Source organism: Oncorhynchus tshawytscha, linkage group LG07 (genome assembly GCF_018296145.1).
Source record: "Oncorhynchus tshawytscha isolate Ot180627B linkage group LG07, Otsh_v2.0, whole genome shotgun sequence".
Classification (NCBI taxonomy): domain Eukaryota; kingdom Metazoa; phylum Chordata; class Actinopteri; order Salmoniformes; family Salmonidae; genus Oncorhynchus; species Oncorhynchus tshawytscha.
Genome location: NC_056435.1, coordinates 42,449,749 through 42,471,453, shown reverse-complemented (window position 1 = coordinate 42,471,453; position 21,705 = coordinate 42,449,749). Strand labels below are relative to the sequence as shown.

Genomic DNA, 21,705 nt, shown 5'->3' with positions numbered 1-21,705 from the left:
TGTGAAAGCAGTCTCTCTTTCCCCCTCTCTCACTCTCTTCTCTCTGTCCAGTTAATGTCACCTCTCCCGGCTCTTACTGACACTTCTCCATGATCCCCCTCTCTTCCCATTTACTATAACCAGCATCCTCACCCACTGAGCACCAACGTCCATGGTTATTGAAAAATCTTTACCTTTTGGTCAGTCCGCCCTGGCCGTGATTTCGACGTCCACAGACATTCATTTTGGTCTGGTTCAGACTGGCCTTGATTTGGCCCTAACATAGATGTCCAGAACCAAATCTGAACCAATCATGGACATCTATGTTTCACAAGTTTGGACAGCACAGTACAGGAGAGGATAGTTCATTCAGAGCAAATATATAACCAAGCTTTTGGAAAAGGTCACGTGGTTGGATAAAAAAAACGAAGGGAGATTTTACTGTAATTCTGATACCAAACTTTGCATCTGCACAGTTCTTCAAGTAAATGTGTTTTTGTTAAAATAGTATATATTTTAAATTGTTGTAAGCATAATTCCTTTCCATGGAATTGCCCTGTAGTTCTAGAATAAATATTCACAATTATTGGACCTGTGGCTGTAGGTCAGGGTGTTGCACACATTCCATTAAGAGCCATAGATGACATCGGAAAAACTAGAAGTGGCTTACTCCTTTTCTCCTCTTCTTTTTCTGCATAAGATAGATAAAAAGCAACATGGTGGACTCTGATTGGTTAGATGATCCAATCGTTGATTACTTTTTGTACAACACCCCTCATTTTGACGTCCCCTCAAACGACTTCAAAAGATGGCAGTCTCAGAGTGAAGTATGTAGTGATTGATACAGTGGCTTGAGAAAGTATTCACCCCCTTGGCATTTTTCCTACTTTGTTGCTTTACAACCTGGAATTAAAATTGATTTTTTTGGTGGTTTGTATCATTTGATTTACATAACATGCCTACCACTTTGAAGATGCAAAATATTTTTTGTGAAACTTATTAAGACAAAAAAAAACAGAAAACTTGAGCGTGCATAACTATTCACCCCCTCAATATGAATACTTTGTAGAACCACCTGTTGCAGCAATTACAGCTGCAAGTCTCTTGGGGTATGTCTCTATAAGCTTGGCACATCTAGCCACTGGAATTTTTGCCCATTCTTCAAGGTAAAACTGCTCCAGCTCCTTCAAGTTGGATTGGTTCCGCTGGTGTAAAGCAATCTTTAAGTCATACCACAGATTCTTGATTGGATTGAGGTCTGGGCTTTGACTAGGCCATTCCAAGACATTTAAATGTTTCCCCTTAAACCACTCGAGTGTTGCTTTAGCGGTATGCTTAGGGCCATTGTCCTGCTGGAAGGTGAACCCCCGTCCCAGTCCCAAATCTCTGGAAGACAAACATGAGGCCATCTATCATTCCTTCAATTCTGACCAGTTTCCCAGTCCCTACTGATGAAAAACATCCCCACAGCATGGTGGTGGCAGCATCATGCTTCACTGTGAGGATGGTGTTCTGAGTGATGAGAGGTGTTGGGTTTGTGCCAGACATAGCGCTTTCCTTGATAGCCAAAAAGCTCAATTTTAGTCTCATCTGACCAGAGTACCTTCTTCCATATGTTAAGGGAGTCTCCCACATGCCTTTTTGTGGACACCAAACGTGTTTGCTTATTTTTTTCTTTAAGCAATGGCTTTTTTCTTGACACTCTTCCGTAAAGCCCAGCTCTGTGGAGTGTATAGCTTAAGGTGTTAAGGTGGTCCTATGGACAGATAATCCAATCTCCGCTGTGGAGCTTTGCAACTCCTTCAGGGTTATCTTTGGTCTCTTTGTTGCCTCTCTGATTAATTCCCTCCTTGCCTGGTTCGTGAGTTTTGGTGGGCAGCCCTGTCTTGGCAGGTTTGTTGTGGTGCCATATTCTTTCCATTTTTTGATAATGGATTTAATGGTGCTCAGTGGGATGTTCAAAGTTTCGGATATTATTTTATAACCCAACACTGATCTGTACTTCTCCACAACTTTGTCCCTTACCTGTTTGGAGAGCTCCTTGGTCTTCATAGTGCCGCTTGCTTAGTGGTGCCGCTTGGTGCCGCTTGCTTAGTGGTGCCGCTTGCTTAGTGGTGCCGCTTGCTTAGTGGTGCCGCTTGCTTAGTGGTGCCGCTTGCTTAGTGGTGCCGCTTGCTTAGTGGTGCCGCTTGCTTAGTGGTGCCGCTTGCTTAGTGGTGTTGCAGACTCTGGGGCCTTTCAGAACAGGTGTATATATACTGAGATCATCATGTTACACTTAGATTGCACACAGGTGGACTTTATTGATCTAATTATGTGACTTCTGAAGGTAATTGGTTGCACCAGATCTTATTTAGGGGCTTCATAGCAAAGGGGTGAATACATATGCACACACCACTTTTACATAAAAAAAAATGTATTATTTGAAACAAGTTCTTTTTTAAATTTCACTTCACCAATTTGGACTATTTTGTGTATGTCCTTTACATGAAATCCAAATAAAAATACATTTAAATTAAAGGTTGTAATGCAACAAAATAGGAAAAACTCCAAGGGGGATGAATACTTTTGCAAGGCACTGTAGAGCAGCGGGCAAAATAATTCTGTTGTCAGGCAAGCTGAATGAACACAGTCTATGGTATAATTTAATTTATGTTGTGGTGGTGTTCTTCAGATTGTCCTGAATTTCACATGACGTTTGCAATAGAGAAGGGTTACTACCAGATGCTGGTCTATGAATGGTAAAACACAGTATATGTACTGTATATATAAAATCTCATCACACTGTTGTTTGCAGCCACAGGTGACTTCATGCTTCAGTTCACAGGTTAGTGTTTCCCCCTGTAATGGTTAAGGTTTAGATTGGAGAGGGAGGGTAGCCCAACTGATCCTAGATCTGTGCCTAACAGCTACTTCTACTCTGTGTGAGTTCTAGACCCATCTTAGTAAAAATATACAGTCCATCTATGGCTCTCCACAACCCTCTCAGAATTTAAAAAGGTGAAGAATTTGTCCACAAATTTGATATACTTCAAACAGTGATTCAATGTTTTGACCATTTGTTCACTCTAGTCTGCGTGTTTTCTGTCCAGTGCCTGAACCAGTGTCATGTGTGTAGCCTGCATTTTATCTTTCATTGAAAACCTCTGTCTACTCTCCTAGTGCCCTCAATATGGCGAACTGTACCAGTAAAACACACTCAGACATTCACTAACCATAACATCACTACAGTATCACATTAGTTACACAGGTTGTTATTACATTACTACTAGCCTGTGTGTCTCATACAAGTTTCCTTTATTTACATTATGCCTGGTATGAGCTGACGATATCCTTTGTTTGGGGCTTAGATCAATGTAATCATGAAAAATATCCACTGTATGAAAATAGCTGAATTTCAGTTCACCACTGTCACTGAAGCATCTGATCAATAGAGGTAAGACACTCCAATACCACACACCAGATGCCTCCACTGTACAGAAAAGGCTGTTATTTCATAAGGATAAGGAAAGGAGATCCATAGGTTTCTGAGCATGATCTACAGGGGCAACCTACAATCCATCTCGACAGTAGACACTGGTTACTCTGTCTCTGATCAAACAAATGTACATTTTGTGCAAGGCTGTCACAGAGTGGTCAGATGGGGTATTTGTTGAGCAGGTTGTCCCGATTTTATTTTGACCCATCTCTGCTCTGAACAGTAGTGTCAAAAGCAGAATGTGACATAACGCATATTTACACCTGGAAAAAAACATATTGGCAGACAACACATTCTAGAAGCACTAAATATGTTTCCAGTTGTTTTAGAATAGCCGTCAGCGATGGGTGGTTGCCGCAACATTTCTCACTCCACGTCTCCCACGCACGAATGCTTCATACGAGACGAGCATCAGAAGCATGACAATAGCTAGTCGCTTATTTCTTAGCAAATTTGCCTTTTATATTGTAACTTGCGAAATTACATTACAGGCCTACACAATATGATTGTGGGTCGACAGCTAACTTATTTTAGCTTGCAGCATCGTTTAATATATATCATTTTTGTGAAGACAGGAAGACAAATGTAACGTGCTGAAAGTAAAATTGGTTGGCGCGACGACACTTCAAACCACAGTAGCAGTCGGCGGTGACAAAAAAAACTATGCGTTTATGGAACGCAAACATAACAAGGAAGTGATCTCAGCATGGTTTTAATTTCCTGTTCTTAAATATTCGCACTGTATTTTTATCGCCAAAAACGTATACCGCAATTTATAGTTTTTACTTAAATTACGTAGTTACCCATTTGCTACTCGGCTTGCTGAACATAGCAAGCTCATTTTCTGTCATGTTTTGGGACTTTTATCGACACTTCTGGACGGCTCATATGTTAAGCGAGCTATACTAGCAAGGTAAGCTACCGACGTACCGTAACTAACGCTAGCGTAGTTCGCTAGTTACAATACTGTAAACCAGCTAGCTTGGTGACAAAGGGTATGACAGTAAATGCTAGCTAGCTAATTGCAATATGGGTAAATACATCGTTACATCCAATCTCAGCGTTAGGTTAGCTAAATTAGCGTTGGTTAACTACTAACTTTAGCGAAATGGCCATGTTGTAGCCAACAGCTAGCTGTCTGAATGTCAAGCTAGTTAATTTAGTAACTAAACAAAGCTATGTCAACTATCACATTAACACCGTATTTTAGTGATTTGTTATACGGTATTATTGTTTTGGTGGACAAATTAAAACACCACTAACATATTGCAAGTGACATCTCACTCTTTTCTCTGTGGGTCCTAGCTGTGTGAGTGCTGTGTCGGATAAACGCTAATCATATATTTATTTATAAATAATCTTGTCTCTTGGCGGCCGCACTGAGAGCCAGTTGGTCCCTTTTTGACCCATTTTACACGGTCAGATTGTGAGTAGGGGGTGTGTCCCAGCTGGCCTGGATGAGTCAAGGCAGATTTACTTATCTAAGCCTCTTAGACGCACAAGCATTAGGTAGGCAGTGTTCAGTACACAACCCTATCAGGCCTTCTTGCCCCATAAACCCATTTCCTATGCAGAGAGCAAGCAGTCAGATGTACCACATCAAACCGAGGTACAATGAGTTTTATATTATATATTCTGTAGATATTGCGATTTCTAATCATTAATAACTTATGCAAAGAATACCATTATGATAATGATACAGTGCATTCAGAAAGTATTTAGACCCCATGACTTATTTCACATTGTTACGTTAGCCTTATTCTAAAATTGATTCCCCTCAATCTACACACACAATAGCCCATAATGACAAAGTGAACACAGGTTGACATTTTTGCAAATGTATTTAAAATAAACAAATCACATTTACATAAGTATTCAGAACCTTTACTCAGTACTTTATTGAAGCACCTTTGGCAGTGATTACAGCCTTGAGTATGATGCAAAAAGCTTGGCACACCTGTATTTGGGGAGTTATTCCCCATTCTACTCTTCAGCTCCTCGAGCTCTGTCAAGTTGTATGGGGAGTGTCGGTGCACAGCTATATTCAGGTCTCTCCAGATATGTTCTATCCTGCCTCTAGCTGGGCCACTGAAGGACATTGAGACTTGTCCTGAAGCCACTCCTACGTTGTGTTGGCTGTATGCTTAGGGTTGTCATCTTTTTGGAAGGTGAAACTTCCTGAGGTCCTGAGCGCTCTGGAGCAGGTTTTCATCAGTACTCCGTTAATCTTTCCCTTGATCCTGACTAGTCTCCCAGTCACTGCTGCTGAAAAACATCCCAATGGCATGTTGCTGCCACCACACTTCACCGTAGGGATGGTGCCATGTTTCCTCCAGACGTGACTCTTGGCATTCAGGCCAAGTAGTTCAATCCTGGTTTCATCAGACCAGAGAACCATGTTTCCCATGCTCAGAGTCCTTTAAGTGCCTTTTGGCAAACTCGAAGCTGGCTGTCGTGCCTTTTACTGAAGAGTGGCTTCCATCTGGCCACTCTACCGTAATTGGTGGAGTGTGGCAGAGGTTGTTGTCCTTCTGGAATGTTCTCCCATCGCCACAGAGTAAGTCTGTCAGAGTGACCATCGGGTTATTGGTCCCCTCCCTTCCCTGATTGCTCAGTTTGGTTGGGCGGGCAGCTCTAGGAAGAATCTTGGTGGTTCCAAAATTCATCCATTTAAGAACGATGGAGGCATTGTGTTCTTGGGGGACCTTCAATGCTGCAGACATTTTTTGGGTACCCTTCCCCAGATCTGTCTCGACCCAATCCTGTCTCAGAGCTCTATGGACAATTCCTTCAACCTCATGTTTTTTTCTTTTTTTCTTTGACATGCACTGTCAACTGTGGGACCTTATATAGACAGGTGTGTGTGCCTTTCCAAATCATGTCCAATCAATAGAATTTACTACAGGTGGACTCCAATCAAGTTGTAGAAACATGTTAAGGATGATCAATGGAAACAGGATGCACCTGAGCTCAATTTCAAGTCTCATAGCAAAGAGTCTGAATAGTTATGTAAATAAGGTATTTTTGTTCTTTTTTATTTTTAATACATTTGCAAACATTGCTAAAAACCTTGAATTGAATTGAATTGCTAAAAACCTGAATTGGACAAAAATCCACAGGTTTTTTTTGCAGGGGGGATGTTTTCTTTTATATTTTCTTTTCTTCTGGCTTTCAATTTTCAGTAGCTCTTACACAAAGTGCCATGACTATGAAAATGATATAGTCTGAATCGGGGAAGGATGGACAAAAATACACATCTTTTTGTATTTTATTAGAATTGTATTAGTATTTTTTTCAGCTTTCAATCTTCAATAGCTCTTACACATTGTGCCATGACTATGAAAATTATATTTTCTGAATTGGGGGAGGATGGACAAAAATCCACAGGTTTTTTATTTGATTCATTTTCTTTTAGAATTTGTTTGAAAGCCCCCAATCTTCAGTAACTCTTAGACAAAGCGTGCCATGACTATTAAAGTTCTCAATCGGGGAGAATGGACAAATATCCAGTTTTTTTTGTTTATTTGTAGGATTTGGGTGCTTTCAATCTTCAATAGCTTTTACACAAAGCGTGCCATGACTACAGAATGAGCTCCAAAACATGCTTTATTTATTGATTTTGATTATATAACTGACATTTTTATAATACATTTGTCATGCCTACTAAATGGAATTCAAACAATTGAACCAACGTCGGTCAATTAGTTGTTTAATAATCGAGGGATGAAAAAAAATCTTCTGTGTAATCACTCAGCTCTAACAGCAGCTCATCTCTGTAATGCACCACCCCTATTACACTCTCCTTTCATGCAAAATTTCAGCAGGTGTAGTTCACTCCACCCAAAAATGATCTATAACAATAAACCTTAAAGGGATGGTCTTGGCTACTTTCATGTTCACTTCTTAAGAAATTATCTTACCCAAGGTTGTCATCATAGGCCAGTTGTGACACCCGCCATTGTCAACTTGGAGAGATGCGTGTGCAGGTTGTTTTACGGACGTGACGTCACGCATTGATACTGACCCAAATTTATTTGATTTCGGTATGGATTGTGTTTTGATATCCATTTAGAATGAATTGTTTTTTTTATTTTTTGTTTTTTATATTATATGAACTATTGACGATTAAAAGCCACAAAAAAACAAGTGGATTTTTGTCCATCCTCCCCTGATTCAGAATATATAGTTTTCATAGTCATGGCATGCTTTGTATAAGAGCTATTGAAGATTGAATGCCAGAAAATACAAAAATTTAAGGCAGGAAAACTGGCAGTAGCCTTATTTAAATTAAGATTCTAAAATGGTGTCTGGCCCAATCTCAGTATAATATTGTTTAGGGGAAGGAGCACATATGTAGGGCTTAATAGCTTTGATGTTTAGGTTGTTTTGATTCATTTAGTTTAATTGTCTTGTTTAGCATTCATAATCAACCAACCAAAATCAGTTTTTAGCTTTACTAGCCTATTCACCTTTTTTGTCATTTTAAAAACTAATGCTGTTCCTCTGTTTGAAAACAACCCAAGTCCTGTGGTATTTAAATATCTGAAGGGACAGGATAGATGTGGGCTCCACCTAGCCATTTAATGGGCCTGGACTGGAGTAGAATCCACCTTATTTCCTCCATACGCCAGGCTCATACAGTAGAGCTCTCCTCTGAGCCCCTCTGTGTGTGTTCTCTCACTGCCGAGTTCACAGCCGAGTTAAACAGAACGAAGCTCCCTGCTCCTTTGTTGTTGTCCATGAAGTGGTGCGTGATGGGGTTATTCAGAGTTGTATGAAAGGCTGCTTTACCACTGCACCCCCTCTAGTTCCCCTTTAGAGAAGTCCAAACAACACTAATGTCCCCTGCAGCTTTACAATTCAGAAATATAATGTGTCTGTCTCTCTCAAAGCCTTATGAATGAATGTACAGTATTTCTAGAGAACAGGTGAAAAGGTGTTTAAAACATGTTTTCTTCATGACTGATGACATTCAAGATGATATGCCTGACCAAAGAGCTGGGCTGTGCAGAATCACTGATCATCAAATCACCTTGAATTCCAAACAGTAACTCATTATTAGGTGATCAAGATTAGCAAATGCTGCAACTGACATTAACATCTGATAGCCTTGGTGCCAGACTTTTTGTTGTTGTTGCTTTTGCGTTGTTGAGTGCAGAAAAGGGCAGATACTCTAGGCTTGTTGACTGAGGCTGTAGATTCGGAATGGGGGACTTTACAAGGCTATAAGTAGGAGCAGTTCACCAGTTTGATAAGGGTGATTCAAGCGTTATGGACATAACAATTGCATGCAAAATCACAACTTTAATGTCTCACAGAATGAACAAACAAAATATAGGCTAAATTAAACGTATGTGTGTCTATGATAGCCCGTACCCCAAAAAGCAGACTTTTCCCCCCAATGGTGGCATGTTGAAGAAATAAAGAAAATAAATAGCGTTTCATGACATATTTAAATGGATGTTTCATGACATAAACAAGCTTTTTGGAGAGATTGAACATATAAGCAAAAGTCTAAGGTGTACAGTGCATTCGGAAAATATTCAGACCCCTTGACCTTTTTAAACATTTTGTTACTTTACAGTCTTATTCTAAAATGTATTAAATTGTGTATCCCCCTCATCAATCTACACACAATACCCCATAAGGACAAAGCAAACACTGGTTTTTGAAATGTTGTAAATATTACATTTACATAAGCATTCAGACCCTTTACTAAGTACCTTGTGAAACACCTTTGTCAGCGATTACAGCCTTGATTCTTCTTGGGAATGACGCAACAAGCCTTTTAAAAACAAAATTAAAATCCATTTTAGAATAAGGCTGTAACGTAACAAAATTTGGAAAAGGGGAAGGGGTCTAAATTCTTTCCGAATGCACTGTAAGTCTCGTATCAAAACATAGCTATCTATTTCGAAGGAAATGCTTGGCTAAACACAAAAACGTATATCTTTTGATATTGTAATTTCCATTTTTACTTTAGAGAGGTACAATGACCGTTATGGATGTTAGTCTGAATTAGACATTCAAATCTTAAAGATTTCTTGCTCAAAATCAGTCAACACATTTGTTAGCATTTGGAATGTTTTAAAAATGTCAGCAAAAGGCATAGTGTTTTAGGATTGCGTAATCACCTGAGTAGGGGCGGCAGGTGGTTAGAGCGTTGGACTAGTAACCGAAAGGTTGCTAGATTGAATCCCCGAGCTGACAAAGTAAAAATCTGTTGTTCTGCCCCTGAACAAGGCAGTTAACCCATTGTTCCTAGGCCGTCATTGTAAATAAGAATTTGTTCTTAACTGACTTGCCTAGTTAAATAAAGGTTACATAAAAACAGTGTATACAAGACCAGGTACCACACCCTAAAATGTATTTTTCTCTCTCGCTCTTCATAAATATCAACCCCTACCAGTTGAATGTCGACACAAAAATATCATATTTTGGGGTAATTACAATTTTTCTGAAACATTGTAACAAAATATGCAAATGAGACCATATATGTGCCTATACTGCCAATCTACTTTTCTGGACACTGGATGAAGTCCGTATATTTTGGAGGGCTTTCATTTTAAACTATTCACATATTATCTAAAAAAAAACGGTACTGCCATGTATGAGAAATGCATTTCAGCATATATTCAAGATATTCTTAGCTTGAACCCAACTTTCAAGATATCAACAATTGTTTCAGTGAAAGTCTAAGGGATACATCTCAGAACAAGCACACAAAATCAGGTGAATGCACAAGTCTGTGAAGCTACGATTTGATAAATCAATATCCATCACATTCTTAACTTATCAATGTTACGGATATCATCATGCTGAAAAAGGGTATTGACAATGAAAAGAAAGGACCCATTTGTTGACCATATAAAATCTTAATGAAAGTTAGCTTTACAGAGAAAGTTTAAATAATCCGATGTAAGGTGTATGGTTTACAATACGTTATGGATTATACATTGCCTGTCCCAGTCACCCCCCCCCTATATTTACAAGACTATAGAACATGCAAACAAAACCCAAGACACTCAATTTGCTCTGTATTGCTTCATTAACATCTCATCTTCCTCATTAACATTGGGGGACAGGTGTGAGTGGAAAAACAAGCTCTGTGAGCCCTTTCTAATTGCAATGAAATATGAATGACTAAAAGCCTTAGAGTTGGCCTCCTACACTGTAATATAAAAAAAATCATGCACTTCCTGCTTTAATTGGTCAAATAAAGCCTGAACTCCAACATATAGACATGAATGATAATTTGGAATGTGGTTTCATTTGTAAATTTTATTTTTATTTATCTTTATTTTTACATGCTCAGGTTGACTTTACCATGGAATCACCAATAACTGCCTTTTGGTGACACTGCATGTCTGATCTGTCATCTTCATCCCCTTTCTCTCTCTCTGTAGCGGGGAGCATGGACAGCTCCGTGACCCTGTGGCAGTTCCTTCTCCAGCTCCTATTGGACCCCACCAATGATCAGCTGATCTGCTGGACCAATGAGGAGGGCGAGTTCAAGCTGCTGCAGGCAGAGGAGGTGGCCAAACTGTGGGGCACCCGGAAGAACAAACCCAGCATGAACTACGACAAGCTCAGCAGAGCCCTAAGATACTACTACGACAAGGTATGCACACATGCATGCATAGGCTTTATACATTATTTTTCCTAATTCCATTTAGTTTTTTCACATTCTGTTCTCCTTTTTTGTTTTTCAAGGTTTCTGATTTGTCTAAAATATTTTCAGGTTTTTGCACTCAAGATCACAGTTTTTAGTAGAAAAAATTCAATTGGATGTTCTAAGTCCACAACAATGCTTTAACCACATCAGCAGACCACTTTTGAGGTCTGGGAAAAATCCAAGATTCAAGTGCATACCAGCAAGTGCACACAGTGTCCTTGGCTTACTTGGTAGAGCATGGTACTTGCAACACCAGGGTTGTTAGTTTGATTCCCATGGGGGACCAGTATGAAAATGTATGAACTCACTACTCTAAGTCGCTCTGGATAAGAGTGTCTGCTAAATGACAAAAATGTAAGAGCCTTGTTTGGTTAGCGCTGTTTTATGTAGTGCACATGTGATTGCATAGTTTGCTAAACAAATACCCTCTGGAATGATGAAAATAATCATGATATCATTCTGCCAGGTAGGCATAGGCTACTTTGTAGTTAACATTTAATTGCAAAGGTTTTTTGGAAAGCCTTCCCATCTACCAGAATACACAAACGAGCACACAGACGGGATTCACACGTTGCCTCTTCAGAAAGTTTAAGGAAAATAAGAATCACTGATGCATTTTGTTCATGTCCTATGATAATCTTGGGCAAGTCAATACATTTTCAAATAAGTTCATTTTTTCATATTGTTGAATCCTGTTTTAATGTCTGGATTCCGTGATCTCGTCCGTGTTCTCCGCATCACAGATTTTAGAGGGCCCTACACACACACACACACGAGACACACAGCATGAATTACAACAAACTCAGCAGAATACTGTACATAGCCCATCTATAATTTAGCCCAAACAACTAACTCTTCCCCTAATGTATTTATTTTGCTCCTTTGCACCCCATTATTTCTCTCTACTTTGCACATTCTTCCACTGCAAACCTCCCATTCCAGTGTTTTACTTGCTATATTGTATTTACTTCGCCACCATGGCCTTTTTTTTTGCCTTTACCTCCCTTATCTCACCTCATTTGCTCACATTGTATATAGACTTATTTTTCTACTGTATTATTGACTGTATGTTTGTTTTACTCCATGTGTAACTCTGTGTTGTTATATGTGTCGAACTGCTATGCTTTATCTTGGCCAGGTCGCAATTGTAAATGAGATTTTGTTCTCAACTTGCCTACCTGGTTAAATAAAGTTGAAATAAAATGTTTAAAAAAATACTATGACAAGGTACATACACTCAAACTTACACTCCCACACAATGCATTAACTTTGACAAGGGGCCCCTTGATGAGACCTGTTGAAAATGAGTGCAGGGTTTGGTTTAATGCTGAGCTGGGTAGAGCTATGGGCAGGGAAGTTTCTGTTTTGCCATCCTGTGATGTCACCACACCACCCAGAGTACTGCTGGGTTCCCTCACAGTACTGCTGGGTTCCCCCAGAGTACAGCTGGGTTCATGTGTCGCTGTTTGTCTCATCCACTCTGCCTGTGGCTTGGCCTAAAGACAGCCTGCCTCTGTCAGTGGGTGGGGTGGTGAGCTGTATTTAGCTTGGTACAGACAGGAAGAATGGAACTGTCCCACACAGTGGTTACTCTGTGGGTTGTTTTTGGAAGAGAGAGAGAGGGGGAGGGGAGGAAAGAGAGTAGAGTGTGTCTTCTGTACATATTTTTCCACATAGCGTAACATTTCTCGCTCTCCCCTACTCTCTCTTCTAGAACATCATTAAGAAGGTGAACGGGCAGAAGTTTGTGTACCGTTTCGTCTCCTACCCAGACATCCTGAAAGGGGATGCCTCTGCTCGGCCGGAAGGGGAGGGGGGTGCAGGATGTAGCCTGCCCCTGTCCGAGAGGGGCGACAACAACTCCGGAGATGGTGAAGGTGGGGACAGGGGTGGAGGTATGACAGTGACACAGGGGTCCAGTACTAAGCCATCCAACCGTAATGACTACATCCACTCTGGCCTGTACACCTCCTTCACCCTCACCTCGCTGCAAAATGGACGCCAGCTCTTCAAGTCCATTAAGATGGAGAACCCTGCAGACAAGATGGCCGACAGGAAGTCCAATACCCAGGCTCAAGACCCGCCCTCTCAGCAGCCATTGCTGTCGCCGTCAGTTATCAAGTTCGGGACCACCCCTCCCAAGAGAAGCCCTCTGATTTCAATAGAAACACCTAATCCGCCATTGTGCCCTCCCATGGGCGATGTCGTGATGACACACTCTGTCCTCCTGCCTCAGGCTGTGTGTGCGTTTGAGCAAGCCAAGCCCATGGAATCCTCGAGTCTTCGAATCCTGAATAGTTTCAGCCTATCAGAGTTGCCCACTCGAAGCCCCTCCCCCAGCATGGTGCCTGACTCCACCCAGGAGCTAGTAATCGACAGCGACATCGAGTCCATCTCCTCCCAGCCCACAGAGACGCAGATACAGGGGGTAAGGAAAACACACACGCACACACAACCTACTGCGACATGGAGACCATCTCCGTCCAGTCCACAGAGTCGTAGATTACTAAACATGAAGATGGATTTAGCATTCATGTTTTTGCTTTCTGTGATTCAACTGCCCCCCCCCCCTCTCAGGTGCAGAGTTTTTGCCAAGTGTCAGGTGGTGAGGTGTGTGTAGAGAACAGGGACAAGGGAGGGAATAGGGAGATGAGTTTATCTCCGTTGTGTGTGAGTGGCCATATCACAGGGGGCAAGGCCCGCAAGCCTCCTAAAGTCCTGGAGCTGTCCACTCCTACACTGGTGGTCACCACCTCTGACCTCCCACCTATGAACCTCTACAGCCCCTCCCTTCCCACCGCCTCTCTCACACCTGCATTGCTACAGGTGAGACACACACACACACATTCATTTTTATGCAATCTTATACACTCCACACTCAGAATTATTTTTTGAGATGTGTTCTTGATTAGGAGAAGATACATTTACAATTATAGGGACAAGGCTAAGTGAAATGTCAACACATTTCATTGCTAGTCTTCCCCCAGCAGATGGCAGCAATTTTGTAGTTTTATTGAACACCCATTCTGAACAGAGTTACCATGACAATGAGATGTTGACCACGTGTTCCTGTTGTGATTTTAAGATTAGATCAGCAGGACCTGACAATGGTCTCATTATTCTCTCAGATTCTACCTCTATGTTAATGTGGTCATGAGACAGTGCTGTTTGAACCAGCCCCAGGCCAGCTTCTCCTCTGGGTTGACTTTTCCTTGGGCTGATGCGAAACCCTCAAAGCCTCCATTATGGATACAGAAGAGCACATCTTTTCTCTTCTGGTCTTTATCAAGTCGGCATGACTACTTGCACTTAAAGCTGGAATTCTAGTTTTGAGAACAATTTTGTGCCATAATTTGATCTTCCCAATTTTTTGTACATTTTTTTACCTTTATTTAACTGGGCAAGTCAGTTAAGAACACATTCTTATTTTCAATGACGGCCTAGGAACACTGGGTTAACTGCCTGTTCAGGGGCAGACCGACAGATTTGTACCTTGTCAGCTCCGGGGTTTGAACTTGCAACCTTCCGGTTACTAGTTAAACGCTCTAACCACTAGGCTACCCTGCCGACTACTTATGTGTCCAAATCTATTGCTGACAAGCTCCTTTTTTTTTGTGTGTGTGTGTGTGTATTTACAGACACCCACTCTGTTGCTGACCCCCAGTCCCCTTCTGTCTAACATCCACTTCTGGAGCACGCTCAGCCCGGTGGCTCCCCTCAGCCCTGCCACCCGGCGCCAGCAGGGCACACACACCCTGTTCCAGGTCAGAACACACCCCCACTCTCATCACTCTATCCTCACTCATCCCTCTCTCAGGGATCCCTCCAATCTCCACTGCACTTCAGTCTCTCTTATCCCTCTTTCTATCCTTGTCCTCTCTGTCAGTTTGATATGCATACTAGTGTGCTTCGAGCATGGAACGGTAATCAGAGTACAAGTCCACATCAAAGTATATGAAACGGAACATGGATGGTTGTTCGCAGATGCATACTTTGTTTGTACATATTTCTCAGTATTAATCGATTCAAGCTTCAATTGAAATATTCCCAGGATTGTTGGTGTAATATGACGAGCCAAGTAAAAAAACCTCAATATTTCAGTGTGTTGGCAGCGTGTGTCAGTGTGTTGGCAGCAGCCACACAATGTTAGTGATGGCTGTTTAACAGTCTGATGGCCTTGAGATAGAAGCTGTTTTTCAGTCTCTCGGTCCTAGCTTTGATGCACCTGTACTGACCTCGCCTTCTGGACGATAGCGGGGTGAACAGGCAGTGGCTCGGGTGGTTGTTGTCCTTGATGATCTTTATGGCCTTCCTGTGACATCGGGTGGTGTAGGTGTCCTGGAGGGCAGGTAGTTTGCCCCCGGTGATGCGTTGTGCAGACCTCACTACCCTCTGGAGAGCCTTACGGTTGTGGGCGGAGCAGTTGCCGTACCAGGCAGTGATACAGCCTGACAGGATGCTCTCGATTGTGCATCTGTAGAAGTTTGTGGGTGCTTTTGGTGACAAGCCGAATTTCTTCAGCCTCCTGAGGTTGAAGAGGCGCTGCTGCGCCTTCTTCACGATGCTGTCTGTGTGGGTGGACCAATTCAGTTTGTCTGTGATGTGTACGCAGAGGAACTTAAAACTTACTACCCTCTCCACTACTGTTCCATCGATGGGGTGGGGTGTTCCCTCTGCTGTTTCCTGAAGTCCACAATTATCTCCTTAGTTTTGTTGACGTTGAGTGTGAGGTTATTTTCCTGACACCACACTCCGAGGGCCCTCACCTCCTCCCTGTAGGCAGTCTCGTCGTTGTTGGTAATCAAGCCTACCACTGTTGTGTCGTCCACAAACTTGATGAATGAGTTGGAGGCGTGCGTGGCCACGCAGTCGTGGGTGAACAGGGAGTAAAGGAGAGGGCTCAGAACGCACCCTTGTGGGGCCCCAGTGTTGAGGATCAGCAGGGTGGAGATGTTGTTACCTACCCTCACCACCTGGGGTGGCCCGTCAGGAAGTCCAGTACCCAGTTGCACAGGGTGGGGTCGAGACCCAGGGTCTCGAGCTTGATGACTAGTTGAGGGTACTATGGTGTTAAATGCTGAGCTGTAGTCGATGAACAGAATTCTCACATAGGTATTCCTCTTGTCCAGATGGGTTAGGGCAGTGTGCAGTGTGGTTGAGATTGCATCGTCTGTGGACCTATTTGGGCGGTAAGCAAATTGGAGTGGGTCTAGGGTGTCAGGTAGGGTGGAGGTGATATGGTCCTTGACTAGTCTCTCAGAGCACTTCATGATGACTGAAGTGAGTGCTACGGGGCGGTAGTCGTTTAGCTCAGTTACCTTAGCTTTCTTGGGAACAGGAACAATGGTGGCCCTCTTGAAGCATGTGGGAACAGCAGACTGGGATAGGGATTGATTGAATATGTCCGTAAACACACCAGCCAGCTGGTCTGCGCATGCTCTGAGGGCGTAGTCAGCCACCAATTGTGCAAGTTCTCCCACTTAAAAAGATGAGAGGCCTGTCATTTTCATCATAGGTACACTTCAACTATGACAGAAAAAATGAGGGGGAAAAAATCCAGAAAATCACATTGTAGGATTTTTTGTGAATTTATTTGCAAATTATGGTGGAAAATAAGTATTTGGTCACCTACAAACAAGCAAGATTTCTGGCTCTCACAGAAAGAGGCTCCTCTGTCCTCCACTCGTTACCTGTATTAATGGCACCTGTTTGAACTTGTTATCAGTATAAAATACACCTGTCCATAAGTTACAGGCCTCTCATCTTTAAGTGGGAGAACTTGCACAATTGGTGGCTGACTAAATACTTTTTTGCCCCATTGTAGGTGGCTCATAATTATGAAGTTACATGCTTGCATTTACTTTATGTAGTTGTTTTGCCTGTATTGGTTAAAGTTAATGCAATGGTAGGGGAGTGCTTCTCAAAATGTACATTTTTATGCATTCTCCACACTCTAGCATCCTCTGAGAACGAAATCTGAGCACGAGTGTGGAGCACGGTAGTATGCATATTGAGAAACACCCTGCGTTTCTACTCCTTACTGTGTCATCTGTTTCTGTCCTCTATTCTATGGACCCAAATTCTGCTCTTTATGACCCATTTGAAGCAGTTCTGTGTTCTCATGTTCTCTTATGTGTTCTCTTCCAGTTCCCCTCGGTGCTCACCCCTCATTTCCATATCCCCACACACAGCCTCGATGGGACCAACACCCCTGGACCCCTCACCCCAGACCCTCATAAGACATAAGAGACCTTATCCTTGGAACCTGTGCAGCCCCCAGACAATGAGGCCCTACTTCAGCTCCCCCCACACCCCCCAAACAGACAAAAGACACGGTGGTTCACAACTCCCCTAAAGAGGGCTTAGCCAGACTTTTTAGGAATTGCCATAGTAATGGGTGCTGCAAAGTTCATGGATTGGATGCTGAGCAGTCACAAATGTGCATCTCTACCTGGAACAGGCAATTGTGTCTCTGTTCTTGAGACCAATGGTATTACAGATTTTTTTTTTTTTTATGTGAACCTTCATATTATTTCCTTCTTCTATTCTGTTTGATGCTGTGTTGTCAATTCCAATGCAGTTTTTTAGATGTTTTCATGGGTAATGTTCCTGCTATTTGTTGTATGTTTTAAACCAGGGGTCTCAAACAGGTCAATCACGAGATACCAGTAACTCGCAATTTTCACGTGTTTCACTGCAAACTGTCATAAACAAATCTCACAAGTATCAGACACCGCAAGCTCCCAGCTACTATCTAACCAACGCAACATTGACATTATCCCCCCCTGGTTAGCCACTTGGCTTAAAAAGCCAAGCCTAACACAATAGCACTACAGAACCATCGCTAGACTGGTACATTAGACGGCACACAAGATGCGCAATTAAATATTAAAATAGGGGAATTTCACTCAAATCTAAATGTTCTTTATTTTTAAGCATTGACATTGATTCAGAACATCCAGTTTGGTTGTATCTCTGTGAACAATTGTAATTTGAGTGACAAACTAAAAAATCTAAAACCAGGAAAAATAAAACAGAACAGAATTTGGGAAAATATTAAACCGAATTTGGGGATTTATATTTTATTTTTGTAGGGCCCTCCTTAGTTTTTTATTAACCATTATTTTACCAGGTATATTGACAGAAAAGAGTGCACTACTTTCTCTTGTACACAAAGGATCCGGAGAGGAGAATAATGTATATATTTGAAAGCTAGAAAATAATTTGTAGCTCGTGACATGTTACATTTGTTAAAAGTTGGAGACCACCTCAGATGGGAAATGCTTCAACTGGCCTCACACTTGGTGTTGGCAAGCATAAACTGTTGCCATAACAGATTAAGTCCTTACTGTAACGCCCTCACATCAGAACAAAACCAAAACACCTCACACCCACCATTTACACCAGAGACAAATGGGCATATGTGACCTATGGGTTGGTAATGCTTGAATTTGTGTGAAAAAGCCCCTATACCTCTAGGTACATTTATGAGAAGCCATAACCATTACCTTTGTCCCAACCTTAAACCTGGCCTTAACCATATTCCTAACCTACAAAGGAAATTTAAACCAACCTGTGGCCTCGGGTAGTACAATGGACCATTATTATCACCTCCTTTGACAAATAGCCACGAACCTTGTGGAGATTGAGCAAATAATGATCCTCACCCTAAACTAACCCTACGGCTATGCACTTCTGTTGATATAAAGCCATAAGAAAAACATTAAATGTGTGAAGCAAAATCACATCTTGATTCCGAATATAGAATTGATAAGTGAGGAGTACTTTCGCTGGCGCTAGTGTTGGATGGCATATTGTCACTAACCCACAGCATTGCTCCATAAGACTCAGCCATTCTAATGTGGTGCCTTAACCCCCAAGCCAAACATGAAGAGGAGGAACAACCATCCCTCCTCTCCACCCTATCCTACTCCCTCTGCCCTGGTCTCCAGTGCCTATATGCTCTCCCTGGGAGCAAACCTCAGCTTCTACAGAGCACTAACAGTATTTGGTTTATAACGTGAATTGATAAAGTAATAGACTACATAATGTAAGTATTATAGATTTCTACCGGTCCTTTACTCTAAAGTCGGCTCTCCTATGCGTTTCCTCTCCCAGGTGTGGGTAAAATGACCCGTGTGTAAAAACGGCCCTTGCCATGACATGGCCAGTGAATAGCCTGGGTGGTGCCAGTCTGTTTCTGCATTGCAAACATGTCACCTTGTCAAGACTGTTTAGAAAATGGCAATGATGTGGCACGGTTGAAGGCAGAAGCAGGCTGTCAGAATACCCACACAGGGTGTTCAAAGCCTGTCACAATAGCGTTTTTTACTTATTCTCATGACATAATATTTACATTTTGGTGTATATGATTCATGTTTTAGAACAGGTTTGCATAGGTATTATGATTGAATGACAGTCATCTTAAGTATGGAATATCGTCACCCACATTTGCAAGACCTGTGAATGAGGAACATGAGCTTTTAATGTACCACAAATCATTTCTAGGGAGATTCTGCTAAACTTGATTTTGCACGAGCTAAAACATGTACACATGTATATGATTTATCAGTATACCTTCAAACCTGTCTTAATCCCTCTCTTCTTTCCCTCTCTTTGTGTCTGTTATCTGCTTATGAGGTGTCAGATACTATTTTCTCTGTCATATGATTGTGATGTGAACTTCAGCTGACATGTATTTTCAATTAATTCCGTCTCCCCCATCACCCTAACAATCTGAATTGTAATCTGTGGTTTTGTTACATGACCAGATGCGAGGCTCCATGCTGTTCTGTAGTCTGTTTTTAATGGTGATGTCTTTGGTCTTTACACCGTTTTCTATACTCATTGTTGGACTAATGGCATTGACTATTTGAGCATCGAAGCCTTAAGGAGTGAAACTTAAATCCATGTCTTTGTTAAGTATTTTGATATTGTTAATATTGTCTGTGTAGGTGTGTGTCTTAATGTTGGCATTTAGAACAATGGGGTGCCTGTAGTATGAGATTTTACAGCATCGCTTTTCTGTGTTTCAAATTATACTTCTTTCAAAAAGCTATATTGATCTAATTATAGCTGTAAATGAATATTGTGTACATTTCTATTTCCCAATCAACAGCAAAACTATGCACAAAGTACTTTATAATGCAAATCTAAGGATTAAATCTTAAATGTTTATATTCTAAGGAAGTGTGTCTAAGAGGCATAACTTTAAATGAAGCAGAGTCCCTATGTTTAGTTTGGCCTTATAACATGTGTATTACCTCAAACTAAAGAGTTAGATTTATTAACTTGATACAGTAGTCAGAAACAGTTCTATATACATAACTATAGTTCTGATAAAGACAACCTCTGAATATGTAGGCATATTAATGATTTTGATTCATGTTTCATTCATTAGACCCTGTTGCACAAAACATTACACCTAGTGCATATTTCAGAAAAAATTGTATTTTACAACCCCCTAGAGTCGATTGATGCACCTGTTTGTCAATCTAAGTTACATGACAAAAAAAAATCTGTCAAGCTAGATAGAGTTTTATTGCATTGGACACGTCTCAATCCATCACATCCCCCAGTGTGACACATCCACATCGGAGGTGAAACGTGGCAGAGCTAGACCGGTGTTTGTCAGACCATGAGACATCCCGAAAATCGGTCTTCTCACATAAACGTCTAGTGTCTGAAGGGTTTGACCTACACTGTGGAAAGGGAAGATTCTCACAAACACGATGGTGTTCTCTGTTTTGCTCTAGGACCCCCACAAGTGTCACGGGACTCATGAGGTAACCTGTACCTGTATAAAAAAAAAAAATGTATTACGGTAGTTTTGTGCCTACCCCAAAAAGGGGTTAACTAAATAAAAATGTTTATTTCCTGAGTTTTTAAAAATATTTCCTAGATTTAAGACGACACTTCAAAGCCTTGTTTCTTATAATGTATTTTGTTCACTGTCCCTTTTACCATTTTATGAATGTTATTCAATGCGTTTCTATGGGCTTTAGTAGTAACGGACGAAATCAATATTTTATCAGAATAAAAAAAACATGTTTGATACCTTAAGGTGTCCTAAAATTTAAAAGGAAAATTATCCATAGTATGACCATTTTAAAACAATTCCATATGTCAGCTTAGCACCCCCCCTCCCTCAACACCTTTGACTAAAGAATTTAACCACTTTACCTTGAATCACAATTCAATTATTAAACTGGTACTTTTGCAGTTTAAAATCGTTGTCTATTGGCTCACCCGTAACATTTTTTAAAAATCCCAATCAAAAGCTGTCAGTTTAAGCTAAAGATATTTTTTTTGTATGGGCTGCGTCTCAATCCACCTCCTCCGCCTGTAGGGCTTCCGCATCTGCGGTGGAAAGTGTTTGTCAGACAAATTTATGTTGTGTCTGAACAGTTTGGCCTACACACTGTTGACAACTCTATGGAAAGGGGAGACTCACAAATACGATTGTGTTCTGCTCTAGGAACCCCACGAGTGTCGTGAGAATCTAGAATCTGAAGGCAACCCATACAAACAAATGGAGGTATTGTGGCAACAAGGTAAGGGGTTAAATGTGTGT

The 21,705-nt window shown here is 41.4% G+C and overlaps 1 protein-coding gene across 2 annotated transcripts; it reads left to right on the top strand.

The window, feature by feature from the left end:
* Positions 1 to 3,838: 3,838 nt before the first annotated feature.
* LOC112254537 (ETS domain-containing protein Elk-4) lies at positions 3,839 to 21,188 on the top strand. Of its 2 annotated transcripts, XM_024427208.2 has the most exons (6): positions 3,842 to 4,370; positions 10,864 to 11,078; positions 12,847 to 13,560; positions 13,710 to 13,958; positions 14,771 to 14,896; positions 17,280 to 21,188. In XM_024427208.2, the coding sequence occupies exons 2-6, from the start codon at positions 10,872 to 10,874 to the stop codon at positions 17,376 to 17,378; spliced, it is 1,395 nt and encodes a 464-aa protein (XP_024282976.1). In that variant the 5' UTR covers positions 3,842 to 4,370; positions 10,864 to 10,871; the 3' UTR covers positions 17,379 to 21,188. The 2 variants fall into 2 exon arrangements, with proteins under 2 accessions (XP_024282978.1, XP_024282976.1); XM_024427210.2 differs by lacking the exon at positions 13,710 to 13,958 and having other exon boundaries at positions 3,839 to 4,370.
* Positions 21,189 to 21,705: the final 517 nt, after the last annotated feature.

Excerpts from the sequence above, each read along its gene's own strand:
- LOC112254537 (XM_024427208.2), top strand. The coding sequence starts at position 10,872 with ATGGACAGCTCCGTGACCCTGTGGCAGTTCCTTCTCCAGCTCCTATTG. Across the intron at positions 11,079-12,846 it reads TAAGATACTACTACGACAAG|AACATCATTAAGAAGGTGAA; the intron begins GTATGCACACAT and ends TCTCTCTTCTAG. Across the intron at positions 13,561-13,709 it reads CAGAGACGCAGATACAGGGG|GTGCAGAGTTTTTGCCAAGT; the intron begins GTAAGGAAAACA and ends CCCCCCTCTCAG.